The sequence below is a fragment of the Rhamphochromis longiceps genome, linkage group LG2, assembly GCF_057381845.1.
Source record: "Rhamphochromis longiceps isolate RC_006_pf linkage group LG2, R_longiceps_female_GT1.1, whole genome shotgun sequence".
Lineage (NCBI taxonomy): Eukaryota > Metazoa > Chordata > Actinopteri > Cichliformes > Cichlidae > Rhamphochromis > Rhamphochromis longiceps.
The window spans coordinates 33,174,353-33,193,718 of NC_140558.1; the positions used below are offsets into that span (position 1 = coordinate 33,174,353).

Genomic DNA, 19,366 nt, shown 5'->3' on the forward strand with positions numbered 1-19,366 from the left:
AACATTGAGTTAAATGTCAGACAGTCTGTATGAATGTAGTGTAATTAAATACTCCAGACTCTGTACAGTTACACACAGTAAACATAAAACGTGATGGTGAACGTCAACAAAAGAAGGATGCATATAACTTACTTACATTTGAATGGATGACCAAGCTAAGGCAGTAATACACATGCAACCACTTAACTGGAACTGAGAAAAACTCATTCGTGAGAAAAAAAACAACCTACATGGGTACTTCCCGTATTACAGAGCAAGGATGGGATCTTCTATTCTGAAAGCGGTAATAAAAGTTACAATTATACAACTATGTCTATGCACATGTCAGGCAACATACTTGTGTACAGCTGGGCATCTCATCAGTTTTTACCCTGGGACAATCTGGCAAAAATACCAGTTTTTTACAAATAATCAGGCCAAAATATATTAAGCATAGAAATTAGGGTTTACGTTTTGGAGGAGATGTAAACAGAACATACAAACGCACAAACGCACAAACGCACACACACACACACACACACACACACACACACACACACACACACATATATATATATATATATATATATATATATGCATTAATGAATGATGAAGTTTGTAATGTGACATTATAATCACAGATGAATCAAAACTGCAAATTCCCTTCTGCGATTTCAACTTGTTATCCTTGTCAAGTAAACATATTTTGATTTTGTGAAATAATCCTTACCAGTTGATAATAAACACACTAGTTTCCACATACTCACAGCTATAGCTTATAAAATGGAACCAGCCAATATTTTTGAACTTATAATGTTCATTTTGGTAACACATTATAAGCAGTATTTTATTCAAGCAGATCCAAAATAATAATAATGAAAACATCACTAGAGCCGGTCAGATTTTCTCTTTGGGAGACCAAACATTTACCTGCAGCTAGGAGATCAATCTTTTACAAACTTGACTCCTTGAGTGAAAACACATCTTCATAAGTTCCCACAACAATTTATTTACATGAATTTATTTATAGTGGATTAAAGCTTAAGATCAACACTTGCAACGTCCTGGTCTCACAGTACACAGGAGTATGCTGTGACCAGGGTGTGTGTGGCAGAGAAGATAAGCTAACAGTAAGGAGCTGGTGCCCTACATCAGTTGAGTTGAGTGGACAACATCAGAAGCATTGTTCATAGTTTGTAATAAAGAGTTACTCTGAGCTGGAAACGCTGCATCCTTTGCAGGTATGTTCAGGGACCAGATCAAGAAGTACATCACACATCACAGATAACATTTTTGTTAGCACTTTATTCTTAAAACAAATTCACAGTTTACTTTTTTACATTCTAAATCTACTTTTCTTGCCCCACTGATATAATTACTTATAATCTTGTGCATGCTGGACACTCAACTGTAAATCTTGATATTGTCAACTCTGCCACCTCCAGCTTTGTCTCTTGTTTCTGTCTCCAAATCAGCACTCCATCAATCATAGGAGGTCTTACTACCATCTTGGAAACTGTCCCTTTCATTCTAGCTCCAATATCCTTCTTTCAGAAATCACCCTGACACTCATCTTCACCCTCTCCACCCTGCCTGAACTTTCACCTACAGCTCTGTTGTGCATTGTCCATTGTTTTGAATGGCTGATTCAAAGTTTTAAATGAGTCAAAGATCCTTTGTTGTTTCCTTTATTACGCAGTCACATAACGGAATTGCATGTGGTCAGCTTAATACCAACTAGTATACAAAGCACAGAAAGATACATAATATATAAATATACAGAACAGGAAAATACGGTAGCATTGTAGTTACATGTTCCAAAGTGCAGTTGTCCTGTGTGTGTGTGTGTGTGTGTGTGTGTGTGTGTGTGTGTGTGTGTGTGTGTGTGTGTGTGCGCGCGCACAGGGGGTGATAGAGTTCATTGTTCTAGGGGAAAAAGTGTGCTTCAGTCTAATGCTTCTTGCTTAGTCCTAAACCACCTTCAAGAAGGCAGACGGACAAACAGTCATTTACTCAAGTGTGTGGGATTTGCACCAAAGCAGCTGGTTTTCTTCTGGACACAGCAAGCATACACAGAGTCCCGATCTGGGAGAAGATTTCCCACAGTGCCCTGTGCTGTTCTCACTACCCTGGCCATGTCATTTCTGTCCTGTGCCGTGCAGCTGCCATGCCATACTGTCATACTACAATAGATGATGCTTTCTGTTGCATATCTATAGAAGTTTGCCAGCAGTCTAAAGAGCCTTTGCTGGGCCTTATTTACATTGATGCTTTATCACTGTTTCAAGTTTTTGCTGCACAGAAATTCATAGAAATGTTCACCACACTTTTTACTTTAATCATTTTCATTTAAAGGATGACTACAATCATGACCTTAATTCTATCAGAGCTTTAACACAATGCAAATGCAGACAATGCACATATTGCTTGTAATTAAACATGGAAGGAACCTAAAACTGGATGCATTGATGCTCTGTTTTAATCAGCTGAGCTTTGTGTATTTGCCTGATAATTAAAAGTGTCTTTAGGTGTCTTGATGTCACCTCCTCATGTGGACCTTCAGTGGTGCAGTCTGTATAAAGACACCGACCATTTAAATCACCTCATTTTACGGACTGTTGCATATAAATAATTATCTCCTGTTGGTTGAGTGTGTCGAGGTTGCTTTGGAAACTTGACCTGGGCATACTCCACTTCCACCTTTTTCTCTGCCTCTGCCTCACCCTCGCCCTCACCCTCATCTTCATCTTCACTCTCAATCTCGACATCGAACTCCAGCTCAATCTCGGCCTGCAAATTCACTGCTGCTCTGAGCTCCACTTGGTCATCCTCTTCGTCTGCAGAGTAGTAAGATCAAATTAAAACATTAGTTTGACTTCTGATTTTCACTGTCATTTCTGATTCTGACTAAAAATCACAAACACAATGCCTTTATTATCCATTTCTGAATTTACATGACAGCGGCATCAACATAGTCTTAGCAAAAATATGATACTTCTGAGTGAAGTAAAAATGAGGTTTTGTACCTTTTTCTTTTGTAGGTTTGTAGTTTTGTTTTTTCCTCTGATCAAAGATGATTGCTATACCAATAACTAATAAAATTAGCAGTGCTAAGAGAACACCACCGATCACTTGCAAAATACCTGCTTCTGAAATAAAGTGACATAAAAAACAAACAAGTAAACAAATGCATGTTTTTACTAATTTACTAATATACCATTACAGCTGACCACTTGATTTACTGATGTGATATCACTGTTTTACTGATTGCTCATTTTAATTGAATGTACCTCAAACAGTCTGAGGGTTTATGAAAGTACAAATAATCAACAAAAACTAATTATCAACCTTTTTTCATCACGTTCTCACTCACCACAGGTAGATATCCTCTCCTCTTTGGAGACATTACTGACGTTGTTCCTGACTGAGCAGACCAGATGTCCTGCGACGTGCTGTTTCAGGGTAATAATGTTAGTCTCATTATTTACAGAAAGGAGCTCAGCATCTGTCAGTGTGCGTCCATTCAGAGTCCAGCTGTACTGAAGACTGTCCCCTCCCTCAGAGGAGCAGGACGCCCTCCTCTCTCCCTGGGACAGACACTCCAAGACCAGCAGGACAGAGGACACAGGAGCTGAGAGAAACACATACAGATGAGTTAAGTCTTTAAGTTGGCCTTTAATGAAAAACAGCAAAAGCAGAAAATTCTAAAGCTTACTAAAGCAATATTACATTTCTATTAATAAAAGGAATTACCTTGAATAAACAACTGTAAAGTCCACTCGCCTGATGCTCTTCCATCTGAATCAAAGGTTTGAAGGGTATAATTACCACTGTCATTCCTGCTCATGTTAGGAATCCTATATGTTCCATTACTGGGAGAAAAGACAAATCTTTGTCCTTCAGCATTAGGAAGAACTTTATTATTTCTGACATTTAGTATTTTTAATGAATTTTTTATCAATTGGTATTTTGATGTCTTTGAGGTATTGTCCATCAGTTGAATGTCCACATTTCCACCTAAAGATCCATAACACTGAGCTCCATGCTGTTTAATGTCACAGCAAGTTTCCAAACCTGCAAATAAAAAAAGTAAACAAAAGCAAAACTGTAAACTTTTGGAGTATTCAGTCCCTACCAGAAGGATTGCAGCAGCTTTTGCAAATGTTTACCTAAAACAATCGTCGATGTTTTGTGCCTACTGTCTGTCTCACTTCACACTATGTGAAGAAATATTTAGTGCTCATGCCGATGAGCACTACACAGGTTTATGACTTAAACACAGCAAGGGTTCTATTTTACTTGTGCTGATCTTTTTCAAAATGAAAATTTGGAAATTCTAACTGGAAAATCGAAACTCACAAATGAAAATGAAAAAAAAAAGACTGACTCTTGTAATCTTTTGTATTTTGACCTTTTACAGATTATTTAATGATCTAATTTCTCAAAGCTGTTTTTACTGCATATTCATTTTGAAAGGATCTCAGAAAGAGGCATCAATATTTAAAGAAAAGCAAGCAAGTAAGTGGAAAGGTGCAACACACATCACATTAGCTGACACAGCACTTGGGCACTGAGCATGCAGTGATGGGAAGGTTACTTTTAAAATGTATTCCAGTAGCCCAAACCAGGATCTTTTCCTAAAATGAATCAAGTGGTTTTAGTGCTTGAAGCAAACAAAGAGCTGGTGAATACAGAGCTAAATGAACCGCCCTACTCAAAGTTTACTAAAACCGTCATTGTCTTTTACAGCTACTGTATGTGCAGCTTAATAGTAACAGTTTGGTTCAGTTAAAAAAATATTAGCCTGTATGTGAAGATGATTAGACTTTTATTCAAACACAAACTAAGTCTATGTATTTGCAACATAGAAGTTTCAAATGTGAAACGAGCCACTTGGTTTTGAGGCTGCAGAATTAGGTTAAAAATACAACAATCATAATGCCTGTGTGGTTTTCTTAGGTACCGTTACGCAGTTTACATTGGGGTAGAAAACTTTATTAACTGACCCCAATTTCGGTGTCAGGAAATCCACGTTGATACACTCCAAGTACATCTTTTTCAGTGAGCTTTGCTTTTTTTAAGGTTTCCAATTTATTATTGTTCTCATCTGTTATTCTTTCCAACCCTATTTTGTGAACCCAGTTATTGAGAACTTCAGCTTTGTTTCTTCTTTGCTTTTTAATGGTTTCTGATTTACTTGTGTTCTTATCATCTGCTACAGTGCTTCTTTTTCCCACCTTAATGTTTAAATTTAATGCAACTAATAATAATCAATGACCAAGTGGAAAGTTTCAGTGTGCCTTTTAAGTTTACGTGGTAGTTACTGAGAAATAAAAGATGATTAATTTATGAATATGAGTAGTGGTCCACATGTTGCAAAAATAACTGGAAACATCAATAGATAGACAAATAATATATCAGGAAATGTTCTGTTCTATTCTGTTCACTGTACATTTGCTCTGTGCATATGCTTATTTTTTGTCATTTCATCTTCTATCATTTTGTTGCCCAAGTGATGTATACTGATTAACAGTTCTACTGCCACATAATGTTTACATGTCCGATTATCTTTATAATAACATCAAAACTATGCAATAAAGAATAAGTTATATAACTTGCCTTCAACTTTGCCATTTTCTTTAACATCCAGGGTGAAAACAATGTTTTTCTCTTGGACTCCATTTGAATTAAAGACCTCAATGCTGTATTGACCTGAATCATTCCTCTTCACGTTTGTGATCTTGAGTGTCCCGTTCATGAACTGTAGTCTGTTGTTAAATTCCTTGTCTATCATTATTTTTTCTTTCTTGAGATTAAACACAGTTATGTTCACCCTGGGAAGCACCTTCAAACACTTCACATTACGGCCACTAGCATTAGCCATCACATCACACTGGATATACACAGTTCCTTTAAGAAGAGGAGAGCATGGACATCTGTTTGCATTGAGATCACATGTAGTTTCATCAACTGGAAAGAAAGCTGAAAAAGATGCATTCAAAAGAACATGAGCTTATAAGAATCACACTACAAATGTGAATGTTTGGTGTTTTTTATGAAGACAATCTTACCATGAGTTCCTCCTGCTAATAACACAACAATAAGAAACTGTTCCATCCTCTTCATATATCAACACTGTGGATTTAATCTTAAAAGAATAAAGATAATAGAAAAATATTAACAAATGCTGAACCTCCTGTGAACCTCAGGCAAACTGACAACAAACAGTAGATGATACAGACAGGGTGTTTTCACAAGAGCAGGAAATAAAGTGACTCACTTCTACTTGCCCACACAAATAGAAGTGACATAGAGAGAAGTGAGGCAGGCTTTTGCTTGTGTGCTGTAATGAACTGATCGCAAGAAATATCCTCAAATGTTAATGAATCTTTTTCCCTCAACTGGTGTAGTTTGGGGGAATTACCTATGCAATCTATAGACAATCTAGGCAATACTCTTTACTGGGGGAAAACTTTCAAGTGTCAATAAAGCCTTCACATATGGTCTAAGAAAAAAAACAGGAAGCAATTCAAAATAGACCAGAGGTTTCTGTGGGGAGAGCTTTGTTGTTTCATGGTCTTTACAATGTGTGCAGGAGAGACATCATTTTATGTTTGCAGGTTTGCGTAAGTTTGCTTTTTGAAAGAAAGAGAAATAAACAATAAAGAAAGAGTGTAAACTGTAAATACTAAATGGATGCAAATCACTACCACAACATGAAACTGTGAAACAATGTCCTCTAGACAAAAACAAAAAACATATTTTTTTTTACCCATCAAAGCAGACAGACTCAAAAGTAATAGAACTCGCTTACAGTATTTGAATAAAGAAAACAAATGAAAACAATGCAAATTTAAATCTCTCTCCGTAAACGGCTCGTAATGTGTTTAGAATGAATGTGTAATAACACAGGTTTTCAGTGGTAAATAGCAGAATGTCACTGAATGTATTTAAATTAAACACTGCAGACTCTGCACACTGGAGGCTTTGCAATTTTTCACTTACTTTTGATTACTCTCAGTAAGCACGAGGAGTGATGGCGAACATGGATAGAAGAAGAATCATGATCAAGAAACATAGGATGTAAATGATATACTTATGTTGCAATGGATGCACACATCAGCAAAACCTAAGTAAGCAACATATTCAATTCAATTCAATTCAATTTTATTTATATAGCGCCAAATCACAACAAAAGTCGCCTCAAGGCGCTTCACAGATACAGAGAAAAACCCAACAATTACATGACCCCCCTATGAGCAAGTACTTTGGCGACAGTGGGAAGGAAAAACTCCCTTTTAACAGGAAGAAACCTCCGGCAGAACCAGGCTCAGGGAGGGGCGGCCATCTGCTTCGACCGGTTGGGGTGAGAGAAGGAAGACAGGATAAAAGACATGCTGTGGAAGAGAGACAGAGGTTAATAACAGATGTGATTCAATGCAGAGAGGTCATATATAAGCACTCTACTGGAAATGTGAAAAATCATCTAAGGAAATCATGGTTCACATACCCTAACTCCATCAATGCACTGAATACATCTATGAGAAAAGCAAACCCTGCATAAGTACTCTCTGCATTATAAAACAAAGCTGGAACCTTCAACTCTGAGGGGGTTGCAATGAAACTGTCCGAATGTTATGGCAGGACTATTGTTTTACATACTTCCTCTTACTCTGCCTTAAAAATGGAAGTAAGAACTATGTTTATGCACACGTGTCGACAAAACGTCCTGTTTTCTCAAATAAGAAGTTGAAAATATATTGAGCATAGAAGATATAGAATTGAGATATGAGATATACAATTTATTCATTTCATACTCTTCAGTTTGAAAAAATGTAAACAGAGTAGTTAAGAGGACAATCCCAATAAAGGAAATTAAGTTTGGTATATGTCATTACAATTGATGTCATGCTGACAAAACCGCAGAGAAAAGACTGGAGGAACAGAAAGGAATCACAAAAGGGAACTACTGAACCCAAAATAATCCAAAACTCAGCATGAAACTAAAGAAACAAAAAAACAAAGAAACCCAAAAAGTATCGGTGAATATGAATGAACAGAAGACCATAACCAACACAGAGTTAGAACAAATCCCTCGTCAAAACCACAAGAAATCATAAACTCGCAAAAACTCAAAGCATGGCGTTCTGAACTCAAATGTTTAGTTTCTTGACTGTATCCCAAATCCCATTTCATTTCTGCAGGAAGCCAGTGCGTGCATAGTTATACAAAGGTTTGATATTGTACAAGATCTCCAGCCTGGGCGATTCTTTTCCTTCACTGATGGCTTCCAACACATTATCCCCATCAAGCCTCTCAGTGAGGGACTCATCACAACCTGATAATCCCATTAGTGTGGGGTACCAGTCAGTAATGTGTACTGCTTTGCTCACCCTCCTTTTTGAGCGTAACGTGATCAGGCAGTTGGGCTGGAAAGGTCAGATCATGGATGGATTGTCAGATGAGTGTTGGAGTCCACTGTGCATTTTGTCATGTCTGTTTGGATTAAAGGGAGTGTATGGGGGAACTCTGCAGCACTGCAGACTGACACACGGGAGCTTTGTTAGAGGGGAATAAAGTGATTAAATGGCGTCCGAAAGGTCGATTTAATTAATTTTAAAAAGCCAGTGGGTGGTTAACAGTCTTACTTGAGTTGGGACTGAATGGAGCAGTGGAGGTAGTCTAAGGTCACCTAGATTAGCAAGGTTTCTGTGGAAGTACAAAGGAAGTAACTAAGAGAACTGAAAAGAGAACTGCTTAGCCCAAAACAGGCATTTGCAGGCAAGGTAACAGAAATGACTTAATGTTCCCTATTATGGCAACTATTGAGAGAAATATGTCTCAAACCTGAATGAATACTAATCACTACCCAGAATGTATTAAGTTCAAGTACTTTAAGCAGATCTGCCCCTGGTATTTATTCAGGTTTGGATGTATGCATTTGTAAAATATTTTTACATGTGGCCAAATTGCTTCAGATTTGTATGTGGATTGAAGCACGCACATGTGAGTCCTCAAAAGTTACACATGAATCATTGTACACATTTGTAAAGCCTAGTTTACGCTTGTGGGTCATATCGTACACATTTACAATGCTAATGAGACATATTTCTCTTAATAGACAATGATCCATGATCTATGATGAGAACTGCTGCAAGCTTCAATCTGAAATACTCCACAGTTGATTACAATATGCAAGGCAGGTGTGGAAAGCGCTGCTTGTGTGAGACAACACAGGAAGTCTGCACTTGTTACCAGACATGTTTAATTTCCTCGCTGATGTCAGCTTTAACTGACACCTTATAGTTTCTATTTGTTGTTGCGCCATCATCATTACTGGAACAACAGTTTATACCCCCGCACAAGGCCAAGGCATCCTCTCCCTTTCTGTTGTGTAAGCGTGTAGCAATTTCACCTAAAAACACTCAACTTTCTTACCTGTTAACCCTTCACACCATGGGATGCTTGTATCCTTCTAATGAGGAGTGTATTAACTCTATTATCAGTATAAATTGCAATTAATTTAAAAATGAAACATAATTAAACTTATTTCTAACAATTCCTTCCTTTCACAATGTCAGTTGTGAATCCCAATCATGCTTATCGTTTAACTCCTCCCTCCAGGATTCCCAGCCAGGTGTGATACTGAGCCTGAGGCCTTTCTCTCCTTAACTTGTACTGTGTCTCCCTTTCAGACAGGAGAGTTACCCTAAGAAGTTCAAAAATGTTGTTTAAGCATACTCAATAATTAAATCACTCACTGCCACCTTGTCCCTAAATGATGTCTCTACTGTTCTGTGGATCCTACCCACTCATCTTCATCTGAATCGCCACCCTTTTTATTATTACTGAGTCTTTTTCTTTCTTAAGCCTGTACTGCCTCTCCCTTTCAGACAGGAGAAATCTGTCTGATATAACAGCATCAATAACATTGTGATATTTAAAACATCCTAAAGGTATTTACAGTGCACTTTTGAAAGAAGGTTTAATCTGGTGGTTCAAAGCAAAATCATTTGTGAAATGACCACAAAATTCTTTTTAAGAGTTTCAAAGTGTCAGAAATCAGTAGATATAACAAAGGAACTTACAGCTAGTTGTTATATTTACAAGGGAAATGAGGATGATGCTCAAGTTTCTCAGGTGTTAGGAACTGGCATCACTGTATGAAGCAGTCTAGCTGCTATACAGAAGTGCAGGAGTCCAAAAGAATTTGTCAGTCAAGTAGCTGTGAAATTTGTATACTGAACCACTGCTGATAGTGGAGCCTGTCGCACAACATATTTGGGCATCCACTGTCAGCAATATGATCTTATGTCCAAAACTGTCTTTGTGATTTTGGAATGGACTGAATCGCTGCAGTCCTTTTTATACAGAGGGACTTACCATCTAATGTGATTACATGTCCCAAATAGGTTAATTACTCCGAAGCCCACTGTAATTTGGAGAGGCGCACTTTGTGACTGTTCTCAGTGAGGTGTTTTACAGCACTTTAGCAGGCCTGCTTATAAGGAGAACAGATTAATAAATGATGACATATGCAAAAATGTCTACCCCTCTGGAAGGATGAAACCTGACAGGTTTTCTTTAGGCGCCCTGGTTTAGGACATTTCATGTACATCCTGTTGAAGGACAGGACACCCGCCAATAAAAGTTGGATTTTTTTCCACCTGCTTAGGGATCATCAGATCACAGGTCAGGTACAGGCTAAGCAGGCTCATGATTGAGAAACTGATCAGAGCTGTAATGCCATGGTTCCTGTGACGCTTTAAACCATTTAAACTTGCTTGTATTCAGCATACTGTCTCTAAATCAGTGTGCAGTGAGACTCAGAGTGGTAAAAACCCTCATAAGATGTTGCAAATGGCCCCTTATGCACTTATTTGGCAGGTTAAGGAACCTAAAAAACTAAAAAAAAAGCTACACCTCCATCCTCGCTGAGGCTCCAAACTGCCTGCGTCATTTGTGCTGTTGTAGTGTAGATCAGATTTGTTTTAGCTTTAAACCTTGAATCTTTTGAATAATTCAAGGCCATTAAGGTCAAACATGGCTAGATGACAAAAAGCAAACAACAAAATGTCACAGTTTTGAGTGTTCAGTTCTTACCAGAATGACTGTGGTAACAGATGCAAATGTTGACCTAAAACAGAAATAGTGGTTTTGTGGCTCCCATCTGTCTCAGTTTAGACCATACAAACAAGTATTTATTGCCATACAGACACACACAGGTCTTAAAAACTTTCTCTCTCCTTCTCGCCACCCATTTTGGTAATAAAGGCTTATAATCATCTAAAACACTCTTAGTTCAATCTAAGAAATGCAGTGAAGCTTGATTGAAATGTGTTACCATCACTTCCACACTCATCGCAATGTGAAGCCATGTCCTTATTTAAACATTGTTTTTGAGATGTTTTATTTTTTGGAGTTGTGGATTCCCTGGATCCCTCCCTGGAGCACTGTTTCACATGCTACTTTGTTAATGTTAAATATATATTACTCCAGTGTAAATAAAATGCACTGAAGTGTGATCTCCTGAGTCCCTCTTCCCATTAGCCTTGACAGATTCAGATCATGTGAGCAAAGTACATATACAAAATAAAAGTAAATACTCTGATGGCCCACCAGAGGGCTCCACTCACACCCAGGTCAGTTCATGTTTTGTGGTGAATAAAGTCAGAGGAAAAAACTAGAGCACCCGTGTCGTCTGTGCCTTCATCCCACAATACAGCCACACTGTGCTGCCATTTCACACTTGTCTAAATGTCATGCTTTGTCTCTGTAATGTTCCTGTTGTGAAGCTCCCCTCAGTTGCTCTCCTCTGGTTAAATCATCCGATACTATTTATATGATTTAGAGAAACATGATGCTTTGCATGTAGGTTTTGTGAAGCTTTGCCCTGCAAGCACTGTTTTCATAATAATAAGTACACGTTTTTTTTAATAAGAAAGAAAGTAAGAAAGAAAGAATAAAAGAAAGAAAAATAAGAGTTTCTCTGACTCACTGAACTTATTTGTAAGCAAATGCAATACCTCTGTAAACCAGTAGAGGGAAACCTGACACCAAAAAGTCTTACAGTTCAACAGTTCAAATGACACATTAAATGACAATTTTCTGAACGGTTTCTAAATACAAAAATAACAGGAAACAACTATATTAAAGCTCCTGTTTTTAATACATCTCTTCTCACTGGTCAGTGTGTGCTGATGCAGTCAGCCGTGTCAGAGTGCTTCCTCACTAGTGACAGTTTAAGGAGAAAGAGTGATTATTCATAAACAGTTAAAATTACACCAAAAAAACATCCTCTTCCTTTGTACGTCAAAGTAAAAATTATAATGAATTGTTAATGCAGGGAGTAATCAAGTAATGCAGCATTATTTTTAAGGAAAATAGCGAGTAAAGTGTAATATATTATTTTTTTGACTTATGACTCTAACAGTCTACATCAAAATCTATACAGGGGCTGTTTCTAATACCACCGGGGTAATTAAAGGACTCCTAATAGCATCAACTACAGTCCAAACACAGGTTCCTTCAGACAAACTCTCCTTTACACAGATGCAAACAGGCGCACCCTACACTGACCACGTTTCCTGTTCGTGACCAGTTTCACATCAAAACATGCAAATTTAGATCTGGTAGGATGTGACTACTTTCACAGTATTTCAGTACTAACTGAAAGCATTTGTCATTATTGCCATTTCTTGTTATTACTAATCATCTTCAGATAAGAATGTGTGAACTCAGACCAGGCAGGATGTGACTAGAATAGAAATGCAGAGAAAGAAGCAATAAATGTTTAATTATTTTAAAACCTTTTTTTTTTAATCAATTATGTTGATGAACAATTGAAGTGAAAAAGACTCCAAAGAGATGAGAAACAACTAATTAATGGCATCATTCAACCATAGCAAAGTCATCAGTATTTATAAATATATGTCTGTGCAAAAGCAAACTGTATTAATATATAGTAAATTAAAATTCAGCAAATATAAAACAGAAGCTTTATTTTTAATGTCATAAAGAGATTTTAACACCAAGAATAATGGCACTGTCACTACATTTATGCTTAAATGTGTCTTTGGTTGTTTATCTAACATATGAACTGAACAAAGAAAAATCTGCAACATGATTACAGACACGGGACTGGGCTCCATAAATGTTGTTCTGCCTTTGAACATTTCTTTGATATTTGTACTGATGCTGATTTAAAAAACACTAGCACCTCTGAACAACAACAAAACTGTGTTAAACTTGCCCCAGGGGTATTGTAAGTCCAAATAAACTACAACAGTGTTGAACCTGTGCTGCCCCAGTGATCCCAGCCTGATGACCAAGTATCATAAATGCTGTTGGTATTATTATCTCTATAACAGGTAGTTTGACAGTGCTCAAATTTAATATACTCTAATGTTTTACTGTGTGATATTACTTGAGATGCTATGATTTGGCGCTACATAGTGACATCTGATCTGAACTGTATTTAAATTATGAAGCAAAAAGTGTTATGCAGCAATGAAACTAAATAACATGAAACAAAATGTACTTTGTTACGTCAAGTTCAAATTAAAAGAGAATTACAATCATAAACTTTGTTCTAGCAGAGGTTCATAGCAGGAACATAAGACTGGATGCATTAAAGCAGAATTCAAAATGTGGAAGAACAGTGAAATGTATGAAATTCAATATTTATGAGCTTTGATAATTTGTCTGATAGGAAATCTCATTATTTAATAGACCTTTCAGTATCTCGACATCACCTCTGTGGACCTTCAGCGGTGTAGTCTGTGTAAAAATGCTGATCACTTTAATCACCTGATTTTATGCATGCTGACATACAAACAATCGTCTCCTGTTAGTTCCTACCACAGGTAGATATCCTCTGCTCTATGTAGACATTACTGACATTGTTCCTGACTGAGCAGACCAGATGAGATGAGACATGTTGTTTCAGAGTGATGTTGTTAGTCTCATTATTTCCAGAAAGGAGCTGAGCCTCTGTCAGTGTGCAAAGTTCACCACAAAGAACTTCACACTATATGGCCCCACAATATAAGAAAAGACCCACCAGTAACAGCTCTCCTTACTAAATAGTGACTGAGAAAGAAGAGCATTTTTTATTACTTTAAATGAAAACAGCGCAAATCATGATGTATGTACAAAGGAAAGTATAGCATTAAAACAAAATTATATATACACTTTAAAAAGACAGGAAAAAAAATACCTTTTTTCAGATTGAGCAACAAAAGAAACTAAACAGAGGGAAATCCTTTTGACAGAGTTACTAGCATCCTGGTAACTCATATAGTGGTTAAGAGGTGGAAAGTAACAGAGTAAAAATACTTTGTTACTGTACTTAAATTTTTTTTCTGAGAACTTTTACTTTTACTCTCTACATATTTTAACATATATCTGTACCTTCTACTCACACAGACACACTAGGGTAGCTGTCCATAGCACTAAAACCCATGGTGTAGCTGTCTATGGTGCTGAAGTACATGGATGCATTGGTGTAGCTATCCATCGTGCCAAATCACGCAGATCTACATCAGATCTAGAACAATCTACATGGCTATCCGTGGTGAAAACACTCAATGTTGCTTTAAATAGCTAACTCTATGCACTACAAACCACCTACCTTGGGATAGCCAACCAGTCTGTAAGGGTCACCTCTAAAGCATCAAATCCACAGCAACAGTGGGTAGCTCTTCCCAACAGTCTGCGGTGCCGAATGATTTTAATGTACAGAAAGGGGTTTTTTTTTGTTGTTGATGTTTTTTTTTAATATATGGCTGTTTTGAAATCACAGGGGTACAGAGATGAGCGATTGGAGTGGAAAACAAAGCTCATTCTTGGGTGGAAGGCATCATGTTTAGTTTTATGAAGTTCATGAAGTTTTTCACTCTTGTTAGACTCAAAGAACACACTGAACTCATAATTATAAGAAGAAATGTGGGGGTGAAATGTATGTTTTATATTTAACTAATAATAATGAACTTCACTCAATACAGACGTTATCATAAGCAACAGTAACGCATCTGTAAACCAGTAGAGGGAAACGTCACACCTTTTCATACTTATCTGTTCACTTCTTACCTTTTCTTGAACAACTGTTTATCAAAATGGCAGCAAAGGCTTAAAAAAATTAATTTGTGGAGGACATCAGAAGGACAGTTAACTGAAATGTTTTAAATACAGAACAAGAAAAAACTCAATTAAACTTCCTACTTTAATTCTGTCAAATGTTTCATGTCATTACTGATTAAAATAATGATACTGAAAGGCCTACATCTGTAATTAGAATCATATGAGACAAATACATGAGTATATAATTGTGTAAAATTGTGAGGTTTCAACTAGTTTAAAATGGATAGTTACATATTTTCTATGGCTATGCTTATATTCAAGTATTAAAAATAACCGCAAATAATATTCTTGTTAGGACTTTGAGTAAAGTAAAGTAAAATTGTATTTATATAGCACCTTTCAAGACAAAAGATCACAAAATGCTTCACACAGAAATACCAAGGCATAAAACAAAGACAGATAGAAAGTTAACCAAAAGCAATTCTAAAAAGATGAGTTTTTAGTTATTTTTTTAAAAAAGACTACTGAGTCCACAGATCTTAAGCTCAGAGGGAGAGCGTTCCGCAGTCTGGGGGCCACAGTGGCAAAGGGTTTCTCAGGGTGAAGTTTTCCCCTGTCTCCCTTAGTTCTCCGTCTTGTATGCTGTGTGTGCGGTGTTTTGAACAACCTGCAGACACTCAAGGGAGTTTTTGCATAGACATATAAACAGTGAATTACTATGGTCTAAACGTGATGAAATGAATGCATGTGTAACAATCTCCAGCTTGGTGTGAGATACAATAGGGCTTAATTTAACAATGTTTCTTAGATGATAAAAGCAAAACCGAAGCAGAAATTTGACATGAACATCCAAAGTGAGAGCCAAGTTAAAAGTTTACCTCTAGGTTGCTGATAGACAATTTCACAAATGTCAAAAGGGGACCAAGAGCTTTCATTGTCTTAGGTGCAAATCTGTCAGGAGCACATTCAAGGACTTTAGTTTTTCCTTCATTAAGTTGAAGGAAGTTGTCAGCCATCCAACCTTTAATGGAGTCTAAGCACTGATTTAGAATCTACAGCTTAGAAACATCTTGGGGCTTAAAAGAAATGTTTAACTGTATGTCATTTGCATAGCAGTGATAGCAAATGTCCTTAAAGGGGTCAAAGTATGCTGAAGAGGAAGTAGATATATTAGAAACAATAAAGGTCCCAATACAGAACCACGTGGCACACCATAGGTAATGGAAGTGGAAGATGACCTGTACTTAGAAACCACCAAAGAAAAATAATTAAATAATAATATGGTCCATCTTATTTATTTCATACTATAATGGACTAAAACACAGTTCAGACTGTTTATTGAATGCATATGGGCAAAATCTTGGAGAAGCTAATGGCTCTGCAATGGGAATTGAGAGACCTGGTGACTAGTAATGGAGATTAGACCAACTGTAAAATTGGATGCAGTTTGTTCGCACTAACCAAAACAACTACCATCCTCAACTCATGCGGCCCCCCTGGCGCCAGCTGGTTGCTCAAGGCAAAAACTGGCAGAAATAACAAAATTCTCCCTTAGATAACAAGATTGTTGTTCTGACTCTCTTTCCCCCTCCCTTAAGGCCACCCCACGTCGACCAAAGATTGTTGACTTTTGCCTAACTGGGTGAAGGGACACTTTCTCTCAGCTGAACACGGAACACACACACACACACCCAATTTCCTTCAGGGCCAACCTTGGACCTGGAACCAGGATTAATACAATTTTATTGCATTGAATTGAGTTCAGCCAGAATTTAAAAACGGAACTCTGAAATAAAAGTAGGATTACTGCCTGTGACCATTTTATCCTTTCTATGCAGTAAATCATAACCAGCACTTCCTGTGACCTTCTATTGTTGGTGCACTGTTTCTGTTGCTTTACCGGGGAAACAAACACACACACACCCAAGGTAAACACAAATTTTAGCTTTGTCAAAAAGAAGAAGCATGAATTTTCCCTTCCTGTTTATGGGAAGTTTCCTTTCCTATTTCACAGGGTGATGATTGACATATCTAGTGTGGTCCTTACTAAAAATGTGCAAGTACACCACTTTAAGGAAAATAATGGGATAAAAATGGTTGCAGGAATAAACCAATGCAAAACAAGTAAAGCAAAATAAACCGTTAAGGTATAAGTGCAGGGCAACATGAGAGGAGCACAAACAAGAGGAGTGTAGTGTGAAAAATTGAGCTTGGTGTCATAACAGGAACAGAGAAAAAAAAAAAACACGAGTTTGTGAACAACCTTCTTTTTCTAAGACGTACGTAAACCCAGGTAATTGTGATAATGATGACTAATAATGAATAATAATGAGGGTTTTTTTCTTTAAATGGCCAGCCATCTCATGGTAGACTGAAGTGATATAGCTCAATCACCACTAATGTTACAACTTTCAAGATGAGCTAAACAAATTTCTGATGTATTTTGTGATAACAACCATCTTATAAAAAGTGCACAACAGCGGACCAGCAGGTTAACAATCCCCCTGTTCTGAGGCTGAAAAAGCCTGGAAGTGTCCCTCTGTTTACTAATATCAGTGGCCAAATCCAAGTAAAATCCAACTTGCAGCAATTTGAAACATGTTTAGATGAAAAAGTGACTCACACACCTGTCCTTTATGTAATTTGAACATCAGTGTTTTTAATGAGGACACTTGCCAACTAAAGGTGAATTGTTGATATCTGGATGTCTTATAAACATCCAAATGTTCAGCCTTTTTACTTTATTTGTGTTTTAAGGATTCTTCGTATTATTGTAGGGTCTTTACCAAATGATATAAAGCTCCTTGAGGCAACATGTTGTAATTTGGTGCTATATAAATAAAACTGAATTGAGTTGGATGATCTGGTCCAACTTCTACCAAGTCAAAAACAAGTCAAATTCAAATGGAAAGAGAAAAATACAATACAATACAATACAATTTTATTTATATAGCAAGTTTAAATTCAGGGGGTACACCAAAGTGCTTCACAGTAAGGAATAAACAGTAAAATGATTACACTAAACAGTAAGTCATTAAAACAAGGTAAAATAGAGAAACAAACAAAGGCATTAGTAAGTAGGGGTAGGGAGAATTCATGATAATCCAGAGAAATGAGTAACGATACAGCAGTTAGTGAGCGGTGAGAATTAGCAAGTTGGAAAAGCCAGGTTGAATAGGTAAGTTTTCAAGTGTGCTTTAAAGAATTGAATGGACTCAGAAACATGAATGGTAGCAGGAAGACTATTCCAGAGGTTTGGCGCTACAGAGGCAATGGCACAATCACCCGTAGTCACTGACCAGATGATAACAAAGAACAGCTGGGAGTATAAAGACTGAGGAGGTTGGTGAGATAGTCGGGCGCAAGGTTGTTTAGGCATTTGAAAGTAAGCAGCAGAACTTTATAATCAATACAAAATTTAATAGGCAGCCAATGTAAGTCAGAGAGCACAGGAGTAATGGAGGCAAACTTTCTAGTTCCGGTTAGAAGACGAGCTGCAGCATTCTGAACAAGCTGTAACCACTGGAGGTGAGCGAGTTGGAGTGCAGAGTAGAGAGAGTTACAATAATCTAATCTGGAGGTCACAAAGGCATGTATAAGTTTTTCAAGATCTTTGTACGGTATTACAAGTTTGACCTTGGAAATTTGGCGCAATTGGAAGAAGCCAGATTTAACCACAAAGGAAACCTGTTTATCCAGTTTAAATGAACTATCCAGGAAAACACCTAGATTACTTACAGTATCGTTAAGAAGCAAGCAAAGGGACCAAATCAGGCAGCTAGCTGATCTTGTGGAGTGTGACTATCAAACACCATAATCTCAGTTTTCTTCTCATTTAAAATGAGAGAATTGGCTGACAGCCACTGGGAACTCTCTCAAGCTGTCAGACAAACGATTCAATGAAGCTGGCAGGTCATCAGACAATTGGAAATGGATTTGAATGTTGTCAGCATAACAGTGGTAGGAGATCTGATACTCCAAACAGTAGAGGGCCCAGCCTGCCGAGCACACTGGCGCCATCTTGGATTAACGATTAGATCCTCCCCTCAATAACCTAAATAACAATGTTCTATGAGAGCTTCCACAGAATATATGCAGAAAGCACTCACAGTATTTGTGCAACATACTAAATCAAGAGATTGGAAGTGCAATGAAAGTAAATATCAGTAAGTATTTATATCAGTAAGTATCACCTTTGATAGTCTATTTTTCTGATGGGAAATCACATTTAACGAAAAATAGTTAGACATCTTGACAGCAGCTCCTCACTGATCAGCTTTCAGCTGTGCAGTCTGTGTATAAGCAC

At 37.3% G+C, this 19,366-nt stretch overlaps 1 protein-coding gene across 1 annotated transcript; it reads right to left on the reverse strand.

Annotated features, from left to right (window-relative positions):
- Positions 1-2,286: 2,286 nt before the first annotated feature.
- On the reverse strand, positions 2,287-3,988 carry LOC146677585 (uncharacterized). The gene is made up of 4 exons (XM_085424183.1): positions 3,733-3,988; positions 3,353-3,610; positions 3,006-3,128; positions 2,287-2,816 (listed from the first exon to the last, which is right to left on the reverse strand). Exons 1-4 carry the CDS (start codon positions 3,971-3,973, stop codon positions 2,578-2,580), a joined length of 861 nt encoding a protein of 286 aa, XP_085280309.1. The 5' UTR covers positions 3,974-3,988; the 3' UTR covers positions 2,287-2,577.
- Between the last annotated feature and the right edge of the window lie 15,378 nt (positions 3,989-19,366).